Raw genomic sequence first — 12066 nt, forward strand, 5'->3', positions numbered from 1 at the left:
CCCACTAGTGCTGTTTACTTTGTGCATGTAAGGCATCTTGCTGAGTCTACTTTTAAGTCCATCTATGGGTGAAATGCACTGCCTGCGTCACCTTGAAAAACAACTACATCCCCCACCTCTGAAGAAATATGATGTCAACATCAATCTTCCTCGTTGAACAGAATGATGATTCTAAAAATGTCATTGTTATAATAGAATATAACTTTATTGTCCATCCAAGGATGGATATTTTTATTTGGCGTCACCGTACAAGAATAAAGCAATCAGATACACATAACACACATGGAATCCAGTCAGCCTTGTACAAACACATAGAGGACCTGGACACATTCATTCACAACTGGCCACTGCCCTTATCGGAAGGATTATTATTCATCCACTATTGAGGCATCATGATACATACTGTGGGGCTGGCACAATAATCCTATTATTGACAATTTGGGAGGGGGGGTAATGTAATGTTGGTAATTTCTCAACAAAGACCATACTCATTATACGAGTAGTAGGACACTGTCGAGGGGGGAAGTGTCATTTCCCAAAGCTCCAAGCTGTCAAAACCATTCACCAAAGCTGTTTTGTATTCTTTAGGTTGACATATGTCGTAGCTAAGTTTCAAAGACGCATTATGATAGATTATACCAGTAAGCTCAAAATCGTCTTTAGCAAAAGTGAAAATTATGATGGCCCTCCCGGATGGAGCAGTGGTCTAGGGCAGTGCATCGCAGCGCTAGCTGTGCCACCAGAGACTCTGGGTTCGCGCCCAGGCTCTGTCGCAGCCGGGAGGTCCGTGGCCTAGCGTCGTCCGGGTTAGGGAGGGTTTGGCCGGTAGAGATAGCCTTGTCTCATCGCGCACCAGCGACTCCTGTGGCGGGCCGGGCGCAGTGCACGCTAACCAAGGTAGCCAGGTGCACTGTGTTTTCTCCAACACATTGGGGCGGCTGGCTTCCGGGTTGGATGCGCACTGTGTTAAGAAGCAGTGCGGCTTGGTTGGGTTGGGTTTCGGAGGAAGCATGGCTTTCGACCTTCGTCTCTCCCAAGCCCGTAAGGGAGTTGTAGCGAAGAGACAAGATAGTAATTACTAACAATTGGATACCACGAAACTGGGGAGAAAAGGGCGTAAACATTTTATTTCAAATAAATCAAATGAAACTGACAAGCATAGCAATTAATTGTTACCCAAAATCCATAACTCGCTGCCCTGATGGTAGTGTGAAGCAATGAATGAAGAAACTAACCACATTACTAAGTTACTATGCAAACCAAAGACTGTTGACCTCAGCCTTCAAAAGTTCAAAATAACCAAAGCGTGTCCAGACTGAACAGAGAGCCAAAAGTACCAAGGTCCACACACATGCAGATTGTAAAGAGCACCAAAGCCAAGGTAGATTTACTCCATTTATAGTATACACTACTCACACACACACACAGACCGGGCCGGGTCGCACATAAATAAACACCGGTCTCCGCTCCAACCTCGTTAACAGGGAAGTAAGGATGCTAACAATACACACACACACACACACACAGGCCTAAGGAAGGTGAGGAGGGGAAACACTGCAGTCATTGATTCTACACAAGGTGCAGCCCCCTAGAACCCAGATCCTGGCTCTCTAAGTCCTCGGAGATAGTTCCAAGACTCCAGCCCCTGGAAGAAGGAAACAGGCCAGGACCAATTGCAGTGCATTCTGAAAGTACTGTATTCAGACTTTTTCTACTTTGTTACATTACAGCCTTATTCTAAAATTGATTAAATTGTTGTTTTAACTCAATCTACACACAATACCCCATAATGACAAAGCAAAAACAGATTCAGACATTTTTGTTAATTTATAAAATGTTGAAATATAAAATTTACATAAGTACTCAGAACCTTTACTGAAGTACTTTGTTAAAACATCTTTTGCAGCGATTACAGCCTCAGGTCTTTTTGGGTATGACGCTACAAGCTTGGCACACCTGTATTCGGGGAGTTTCCCGCATTCTTCTCCGATGATCCTCGAAAGCTCTGTCAGGTTGGATGGGGAGCATCGCTGCACAGATTTTTTCAGGTCTCTCCAGAGAGGTTCGATCGGGTTCAAGTCCGGGCTCTGACTGGGCCACTCAAGGACATTCAGAGACTTGTCCCAAAGCTAATCCTGCATTGTCCTGTTGGAAGGTGAACAATTGTCCAAGTCTGAGGTCCTGAGCACTCTGGAGCAAGTTCATCAAGGATCTCTGTCTACATTGCTCCGTTCATCTTTCCCTCGATCCTGACTAGTCTCCCAGTCCCTGGGTGGGAAAATATCCCCACTGTATGATGCTGCCAACACCATCCTTCACCATAGGGATGGTGCCAGGTTTCCTCCAGATGTGATGCTTGGCATTCCCTCCAAAGAGTTCCATCTTGGTTTCATCAGACCAGAGAATCTAGTTTCTCATGGTCTAAATCCTTTATGTGCCTTTTGGCAAACTCCAAGCAGGCTGTCATGTGCCTTTTACTGAGGAGTGGCTTCCGTCTGGCCACTCTACCATGAAGGCCTGTATACTGTCCTCCATATGAGTTACTGTGCATATCTTGACAGCAGGATAAACGCCTTCACATCAATAACCCTCAAAGCATGATCTCCATGGTCACAAGATTTATTGAGTTGAAACAGTGAAACTGAAACAAAGACAATGCCTGCATAAAACAACGTAATCTGTCCTAAAATACAAACTAGATATGAACTTAACCTGATATTTTGCTCACACGGACAACTAGCAAAAGCTAGTTTGTAACCTAACATATTGTAGCAATGAAGCTAGTGCTATCCATCTATTCCACAAAGTAATGTAAATTCCACAAATAATGCACTGAAACGAAAGATATATGCAAAAGGACTGAAAATACTCAGACAAAGCTTCCACAAAACAACAAACAGAGCACTCTGAGCTCTACATAAGGCAACAATGACCAACTTCCTCCTAACAGGTCACATGACGAGACATTTTCTAGCTAAAGAAAAATACTCCAGATCAACAATAGGGGGAGCCAAATTCAAGGTAAGTAATATAAGTAAGTATTATAAATAAAACAAAACAGTCTGATTGGTGGAGTGCTGCAGAGATGACTGTCCTTCTGGAAGGTTCTCCCATTTCCACAGAGGAACTCTGGAGCTCTGTCATAGTGACCATCGGATTCTTGGTCACCTCCCTGACCAAGGCTGTTCTCCCCCGATTGCACAGCTTGGCCGGTCGGCCACCTCTAGGAAGAGCCTTGGTGGTTCCAAACGTCTTCCATTTAAGAATAGGGCTCCCAAGTGGCGCAGCTGTCTAAGGCACTGCATCTCAGTGCAAGAGGCGTCACTACTGTCCTTGGTTTGAATCCAGGTTGTATCACATCTGGCCGTGATTGGGAGTCCCATAATTGGCCCAGTGTCGTCCGGGTTTGGCCGGGGTAGGCCGTCATAGTAAATAAGAATTTGTTCTTTACTGACTTGCCTAGTTAAATGTAAAAAATAAAAAATAAATAAAAGAATGATGGAGGCCACTGTGTTCTTGGGGACCTTCAATGGTTCAGACATTTTTTGGTACCCTTCCCCAGATCTGTACATCGACACAATCCTGTATCGAAACTCAACGGACAATTCCTTTGACCTCATGGCTTGGTGTTTGCTCTGACATGCACTGTCAACTGTGGTACCTTATAGACAGGAGAGATAAAATGGTGCTGGAGGAAATCACAGCAGTTTTACTGGCGCCTAACCAATTGTGCTATTATGTAGGGGGTTTTCGCATTGTTTGTAACTTATTTTGTACATAATGTTTCTGCCACCATATCTTACAGAAAAAAAGAGCTTCTCGATATCAGGACAGCAATCACTCACCTCAGATTACACAAAGATGTTTTCTTCAACAAGCAGGATGTAATTCGAACACCCAACAAGGCCAACATCCCCATCATTGGCAAGAGAAAGAGACGCCGGTACAGAGGACACAGAGCGGGGTGCCTCGCAAGGATCCGCAGACTGCGAGTGTGAAAGCTGCCATTACTGTCAGTATTACTTGCCAACGTACAATCAAAGGAAAATAAATTACACGAGGTACGATCACAAATATCCTACCAACGGGACATCAGAAATTGTAACATCTTATGTTTCACGGAATCGTGGCTGAATGATGACATGGATATTCAGCTAGCGGGAAATACGCTGCACTGGCTAGATAGAACAGCACACTCCAGTAAGAGTGGTCTGTGCATATTTGTAAACAACAGCGGGTGCACGAAATCTAAGGAAGTCTCTAGATTTTGCTCGCCTGAAGTAGAGAATCTTATGTAAACGTGTAGACCACACTATTTGCCAAGAGAGTTTTCTATACTTTTCATGGCTGTTTATTTACCACCACAGACAGATGCTGGCACTAAGACACCACTCAGTCAGCTGTATAAGGAAATAAGTAAACAGGAAACCACTCACCCAGAGGCGGCGCTCCTAGTGGCCAGGGACTTTAATGCAGGGAAACTTAAAATCAGTTTTACCTCATTTCTATCAACATGTTAAATGTGCAACCAGAGGGGGAAAAAATGCTAGATCCCCTGTACTCCACACAGAGACGCATTCAAAGCTCTCCCTCACCCCCCCCCCCCATTTGGTAAATCTGACCACAATTCTATCCTCCTCATTCCTGCTTACAAGCGAAAATTAAGGCAGGAAGCACCAGTGAGTCGGTCAATAAAAAAAGTAGTCAGATGAAGCAGATGCTAAACTACAGGACTATGCTGGAATGGTCCAAACACACCAAGACAGTAGTGTCTTGGAGTGGCATGACAAAGCCTATTCCCCCTCAGGAAACTAAAAAGATTTGGCATGGGTCCACAGATCCTCAAAAGGTTCTACAACTGCAACATCGAGAGCATTTTCGCTGGTTGCATCACCGCCTGGTACGGCAACTGCTCGGCCTCCGACCCCAAGGCACTACAGAGGGTAGTTTCCACAAAGTCTGCTTCTTCAGTGTCTTTAGATATTTTTGTCAGAAGTTACTATAGAATACTGATGTATAATTACAAGCATTTTATAAGTGTCAAAGGCTTTTATTGACAATTACATGAAGTTGATGCAAAGAGTCCATATTTGCAGTGTTGACCCTTCTTTTTCAAGACCTCTGCAATCCACCCTGGCATGCTGTCAATTAACTTCTGGGCCACATCCTGACTGATGGCAGCCCATTCTTGCATAATCAATGCTTGGAGTTTGTCAGCATTTGTGGGTTTTTGTTTGCCCACCCGCCTCTTGAGAATTGACCACAAGTTCTCAATGGGATTAAGGTCTGGGGAGTTTCCTGTCCATGTACCCAAAATATCAATGTTTTGTTGATATTCACCAAACTGTTCCTGGATGGTTGGGAGAAGTTGCTCTCGGAGGATGTGTTGGTACTATTCTTTATTCATGGCTGTGTTCTTAGGCAAAATTGTGTGTGAGCCCACTCCCTTGTCTGAGAAGCAACCCCACACATGAATGGTCTCAGGATGCTTTCTGTTGGCATGACACAGGACTGATGGTAGCGCTAACCTTGTCTTCTCCGGACAAGCTTTTTTCCGGATGCCCCAAACAATCGGAAAGGGGATTCAGAGAAAATGACTTTACCCCAGTCCTCAGCAGTCCAATGCCTGTACCTTTTGCAGAATATCAGTCTGTCCCTGATGTTTTTCCTGGAGAGAAGTGGCTTCTTTGCTGCCCTTCTTGACACCAGGCCATCCTCCAAAAGTCTTTGCCTCACTGTGCGTGCAGATACACTCACACCTGCCTGCTGCCATTCCTGAGCAAGCTCTGTACTGGTGGTGCCCAGGAGATGGTCCTGGCGCTTGCTGGACTTTCTTAGGTACCCCGAAGCCTTCTTCACAACAATTTAACCGCTCTCATTGAAGTTCTTGATGTTCTGATAAATGGTTGATTTAGGTGCAATCTTACTGGCAGCAATATCCTTGCCTGTGAAGTCCTTTTTGTGCAAAACATTGATGATGATGGCACGTGTTTCCTTGCAGGTAACCATGGTTGAAAGAGGAAGAACAATGATTCCAAGCACCACCCTCCTTTTGAAGCTTCCAGTCTGTTATTCGAACTCAATCAGCATGACAGAGTGATCTCCAGCCTTGTGCTCGTCAACACTCTCACCTGTGTTAACGAGAGGATCACTGACATGATGTCAGCTGGTCCTTTTGTGGCAGGGCTGAAATGCAGTGGAAATGTTTTTTTGAGGATTCAGTTCATTTGCATGGCAAAGAGGGACTTTGCAATTAATTGAAATTAATCTGATCACTCTTCATAACATTCTGGAGTATATGCAAATTGCCATAATACAAACTGAGCCCGCAGACTTTGTGAAAATTAATATTTGTGTCATTCTCAAAACTTTTGGCCACGACTGTATATGCACTTTAACCATACTTACATGTACATACTACCTCAATTAGTCTGACTACTGTTATTTTACCCTGTTGTTTTTATTTCTTTACTTATCTATTGTTCACCTAATACCTATTTTTTACTTAAAAATTGCACTGTTGGTTAGGACCTGTAAGTAAGCATTTCACCGTTGTATTCGGTGCACGTGACAAATAAACTTTGATTTGATTGATGTGCCTTTCCAAATCATAGCAAAGGGTCTGTATACTATCTTTGCAAGCATTTCTAAAAACCTACTTTCGTTTCGTCATTATGGGTTATTGTGTGTAATTTGAGGATTTTTTCCCCCCCATAAATTTTAGAATAAGGCTGTAACGTAACAAAATGTGGAAAAGGTCAAGGGGTCTGAATACTTTCTGAATGCACTGTGTTTATCTCACAATTGACTTCAGGTGTGGGTGTTTTACTGTCTGTTCAAGGTCAGTGGCCTCTGGGCATCCAGCCAATTTAAGAGTTCAGGATAGGTGCTTCGTTCTTTAGCCCCTATCAGAACAAAATCCCTTGTTTTGCTTGAACTGGCTGTAACCCATTCCTTGAGACCCAGCAATGGCAAACCAAATCTAGGAGGACAACTACATCAGGTGGCACATCAAAGCACACATCAAAGGTCTCCACAAAACCAAAAAAAATAAACATAATCAATGAGCTGCCAGAAAACGTGTGGCGAGATAGCACTTGCCCCAGTACTTTTCAATCTGGTCGCTTTCAAGCAGCAGCAACAAGCCCGTTTACCAGACATATTCATGAGTTCACATCATAGAACATTTTTGAAAAAAAAAAGGTTTTTCAACTAAGAAGAATGCAGGCATTTCTTATTAGACAAGTTTACACAGTACCCCCCCCCCCCCCCCCCCCCCCCCCTAACATTAATAACTTCGATTCACTCAATAAATGTGTTTGGAACAGGATAAAGAAGGTAAAATGATCGGATTCTGCTACCCAAGTCTAAGGGATAGTGAGTGACGTTCCTGAGAAAGGTGAGTCAGACAGTTTGTTAGTCCAGTAATGTTGGAATATTAATTTGTTTTTCTGCAGGTGATTATTCGCAAATGTTTGTGGTGCAAATTTCACTGTCTTAAACGAAGAAAAAGAAAAAAAGAAAATCGCCACAGGGCAGTCTACACAGACAATATAAACAGATTTGTCCAACTATAACAGAGAGAGAGAGAGAATATATTTGTATTCTAGCACCACCATAACTTTCACAAATAGAGACAGGCAGCTTGCAAAGTCTACTGTGTATAGTGTTAAATGTAACCCTACCTTACATAAAGCTTACAGACTGAATAATTGCAGAAGAGCACTGTCGTCAGATGAACAAATAACAGTTTGACATACTTTTCTACGTTGTGAACAATTTGAATTGTGTCTGTCTTTTTTTATTTTTCAAGGTCCACTGTTTAACATTGTGTCTCGAGTGAAATAGACATTTAAATACATTGTGACCGTTCTTTGCATAATGCTCAGCCGTTTTATAGTAGTTCGCTAAACTACAGAGTATGCTGTCCATTGAAGTAGTTGTTTCTGGCTCATTTGATATCCAATTCAGAATGAATAATAACAAGGTTTGTTGTAGTTTGAAAGGGTCTCATCGACCTTTGGCCCGGAGTGTTTCCAATTCACATAACCTGACAAGAAAACTCCCAACCCTATAGTCATAGCACAGATTAAAAGGGAAGCAAGCTATCTATAATAATAATACAAATATTTTGACATAGCCTATGAATAGGACCCAGAGTTTTACCTGACCAGCTCATTAGATCAGAAAAAACTCCAGGCCCCAGAAAAGACTAGTACACATTTTGCCACACCACTTTGGAACCGGTGGTGCCACCTCTGTGCCTATAACATAAGCTACACACAGAACAAATAGGCTACAATATATAGATTAGAGTGTAAAGAATATTTTCTGTATTTCTGAATCTATTTGAATCAATAATGAAATCCTATTATTTCATCCAAAAATGCTAGACTACAATTAAAAGGAAAAATCCACCCAAAACCACTCATTCCTTTAATTTACAGTGTTAATAACACCAATATGTGGGAACAATATTTTTGTTGTGAACAAATGTTTCATTTTGGCATTATAGTAAGGTTTGTAGCAACATGGAGAATCAGTCTAGAGAGAGTGACCATCACAGTGCTACGTCATGCCGGATGGATTTCTGCATGCTTGAAATGGCAATAACTCAGATAAACAGGGAATCAATAGAAGCATAGTTTGGGGGTGATGAGGGTGGGGTAGAGAGAATGTCTGCTAGTAGAGGAATATTAAAGGCCCAGTGTACTACTTTAGTGAATAAAATATATACAAACAAAATTCAACACACACTTAACCAGCATGGCTACCACAGCATTCTGCAGCGATACGCCATCCCATCTGTTTTGCGCTTAGTGGGACTATCATTTGTTTTTCAACAGGACAATGACCCAAGACACCTCCAGGCTGTGTAAGGGCGATTTGACCAAGAAGGAGAGTGATGGAGTGCTGCATCAGATGACATGGCCTCCACAATCACCTAACCTCAACCCAATTAAGATGGTTTGAGATTAGCTGGACCGCAGAGTGAAAGAAAAGCAGCCAACAAGTGCTCAGCATTTGTGGGAACATTTGTGGGAAAATCATTCCAGGTGATGCCGGTTGAGAGAATCCCAAGAGTGTGCAAAGCTGTCATCAAGGCAAAGGGTGGCTACTTTGAAGAATCTCAAATCTCAAACAGATTTTGGTTACTACATTATTACATGTGTTATTTCATAGTTTTGATGTCTCCACTATTATTCTACAATGTAGAAAATAGTAAAAATAGAGAAAAACCCTTGAATGAGTACATGACTCCAAACTTTTGACTGGTTCTGTACAGTTAAAGTTTAAATATATTTGGCTAAGGTATATGTTAACTCAGTTTCACAATTCCAGACATTTAATCCTTTTAAAAATTCCCTGTCTTAGGTCAATTAGGATCACCACTTTATTTTAAGAATGTGAAATGTCAGAATAATAGTAGAGCGAATGATTTATTTCAGCTTTTATTTCTTTCATCACATTCCCACTGGGTCAGAAGTTTACATACACGGAATTAGTATTTGGGAGCATTATCTTTCAATTGTTTAACTTGGGTCAAACATTTCGGGTAGCCTTCCACAAGCTTCCCACAATAAGTTGGGTGAATTTTGGCCCATTCCTCCTGACAGAGCTGGTGTAACTGAGTCAGGTTTGTAGGCCTCCTTGCTCCCACACGCTTTTTCAGTTCTGCCCACACATTTTCTATAGGATTGAGGTCATGGCTTTGTGATGGCCACTCCAATACCTTGACTTTGTTGTCCTTAAGCCATTTTGCCACAACTTTGTAAGTATGCTTGGGGTCATTGTCCATTTGGAAGACCCATTTGCAACCAAGCTTTAACTTATGTCTTGAGATGTTGCTTCAATATATCCACATCATTTTCCTCATGATGCCAACTATTTTGTGAAGTGCACCAGTCCCTCCTGCAGCAAAGCACCTCCACAACATGATGCTGCCACCCCCGTGCTTCACGGTTGGGATGGTGTTCTTTGGCTTGCAAGCCTCCCCCTTTTTCCTCCAAACATAACAATGGTCATTATGGTCAAACAGTTATATTTTTGGTTCATCAGGGCAGAGGACATTTTTTCAAAAAGTACGATCTTTGTCCCCATGTGCAGTTGCAAACCGTAGTCTGGCTTTTTTATGGCGGTTCTGGAGCAGTGGCTTCTTCCTTGCTGAGCGGCCTTTCAGGTTATGTCAATATAGGACTCGCTTTACTGTGGATATAGATACTTTTGTAGCGGTTTCCTCCAGCATCTTCACAAGGTCCTTTGCTATTGTTCTGGGATTGATTTGCACTTTACGCACAAAAGTATGTTAATCTCTAGGAGACCTAACGCGTCTCCATCCTGAGCGGTATGACGGCTGCGTGGTCCCATGGTGTTTATACTTGCGTACTATTGTTTGTACAGATGAACGTTGTAACTTCAGGCGTTTGGAAATTGCTCCAAAGGATGTACCAGACTTGTGGAGGACTACAATTTTTTCCTGAGGTCTTGGCTGAAGCAAAGAGGCACTGAGTTTGAAGGTAGGCCTTGAAATACATCCACAGGTACACCTCCAATTGACTCAAATTATGTCAATTAGGCTATCAGGAGCTTCTTAAGCCATGACATAATTTTCTGGAATTTTCCAAGTTGTTTAAAGGCACAGTCAATTTAGTGTATGTAAACGTCTGACCCACTGGAATTGGAAACATTGTCTAAACAATTATTGGAAAAATTACTTGTGTCATGCACAAAGTAGATGTCCTAACCAACTTGCCATAACTATAGTTTTTTAACAAGAAATTTGTGGGGTGGTTGAAAAATGAGTTTTAATGACTCCAACCTAACTGTATGTAAACTTCCGACTTCAACTGTATATATATTTTATATATTTTTTGGGGGGGGGTTTGATTGAATTCTAGAGGCGTTGACCGGAGAGGGACTTGCATGCACACATTTTCATAAAAACCAACAAGCAGCCGCATACAGTATGTGTAAAGGAATCTGGAATGCGGAACCCAATGCGAACAGTTATGTTTTCAGAAGGCATATAAAAAAGGAGACCATCCGGTACAAAACAGTGATATCACTCAGATAGACATTATGGAAAGCAATATTCCCACTAAAACTGACATTCTACAGTAGGCATGTTGGAAAATGTACTTAAACAAGCGCAGCCGCTTATTCATTTGAACCATACAACCGATTGTAGACCATATTTGATATAGTAAAATTGTTACTAACCTAAAGTTTGTCTTACCTGCTGATCCACCGGCAATGATCTGGTGAGATGCCTCCCGTAATAAACCTTGCTTTTTGGGGGATGTCATGTTGTTTCGTTAGTCTGCCTGCAAAAGCACACATCACATCAACATGAGTTCACTGACATACCTTCCAGAAAAACGCGATACAAAATCTACAGTAAGTTCATTTCAACGTGGTGAAATACAATGTGTAACTATGACCTAGTGATTTTTTGGGGGGTGACCAAATTGTCGAGTATGTCCCAAACATGGGCAGCTGCAACTGGAATTTCAGGCTATTCAAACTTCGGGTTTACCTGTTAGTGGATCAGAAATGACAGCTTGGGCATATTCATAACACCGATTCTGTTGAAAAACGTGTTTTAAACGGAAGAACACGAAACGGGGCGGGACCTACCTGAATTTATCCAATAGAAACTCTCTATGGACATATTCTGCCGCTTGTCAATTTCGTTTCGAGCGTAACGTTGACCAGCGCAATAGCAAAATGATGCATTTCCGAGTTGTGTAGCCCATAGAGATAGATAGAGAACTCATTTGTAACTGTGCATAATGGGTATCGGGAGGGATCAGCCAATGAAGTTGGAAGTCCCACCCATTTGGCTACGTTATAAAGGAAGCCCTAAATGGCGCTAAAATGGCCTTCTGTCCACAAGAGGCCTCTATCATTCTCTATGGTGTAGCCCTACTCGACACGCTCAGTTTAATTTTAACCTTGACGATGGTAAGGTTTCTACGGTAGTGGTGCATGATGTAACAGCATAGCCTACAAGAAAAACTCAAAACATATAACCTCAAGTTTAAGTTATAGGCTATGCAAAAAATA

General features: G+C 42.2%; 1 protein-coding gene across 3 annotated transcripts in view; it reads right to left on the reverse strand.

The window, feature by feature from the left end:
• Nucleotides 1-11764, reverse strand: part of slc25a21 (solute carrier family 25 member 21) — a 154195-nt gene extending 142431 nt beyond the window's left edge. The window contains exons 1-2 of one of the 3 annotated variants that reach the window (XM_020487667.2): nt 11638-11764; nt 11237-11324 (exon numbers count right to left, since the gene is read on the reverse strand). In XM_020487667.2, coding sequence (XP_020343256.1) covers nt 11237-11306 — 70 coding nt within the window. In that variant the 5' untranslated portion in view covers nt 11307-11324; nt 11638-11764. Of the gene's footprint in view, nt 1-11236; nt 11325-11441 lie in introns of all 3 variants that reach the window. The other 2 variants (XM_020487666.2, XM_020487665.2) reach the window with 2 other exon arrangements.
• Nucleotides 11765-12066: the final 302 nt, after the last annotated feature.

The sequence above is a fragment of the Oncorhynchus kisutch genome, linkage group LG7 (assembly GCF_002021735.2).
Source record: "Oncorhynchus kisutch isolate 150728-3 linkage group LG7, Okis_V2, whole genome shotgun sequence".
In the NCBI taxonomy this organism is placed as follows: Eukaryota; Metazoa; Chordata; class Actinopteri; order Salmoniformes; family Salmonidae; genus Oncorhynchus; species Oncorhynchus kisutch.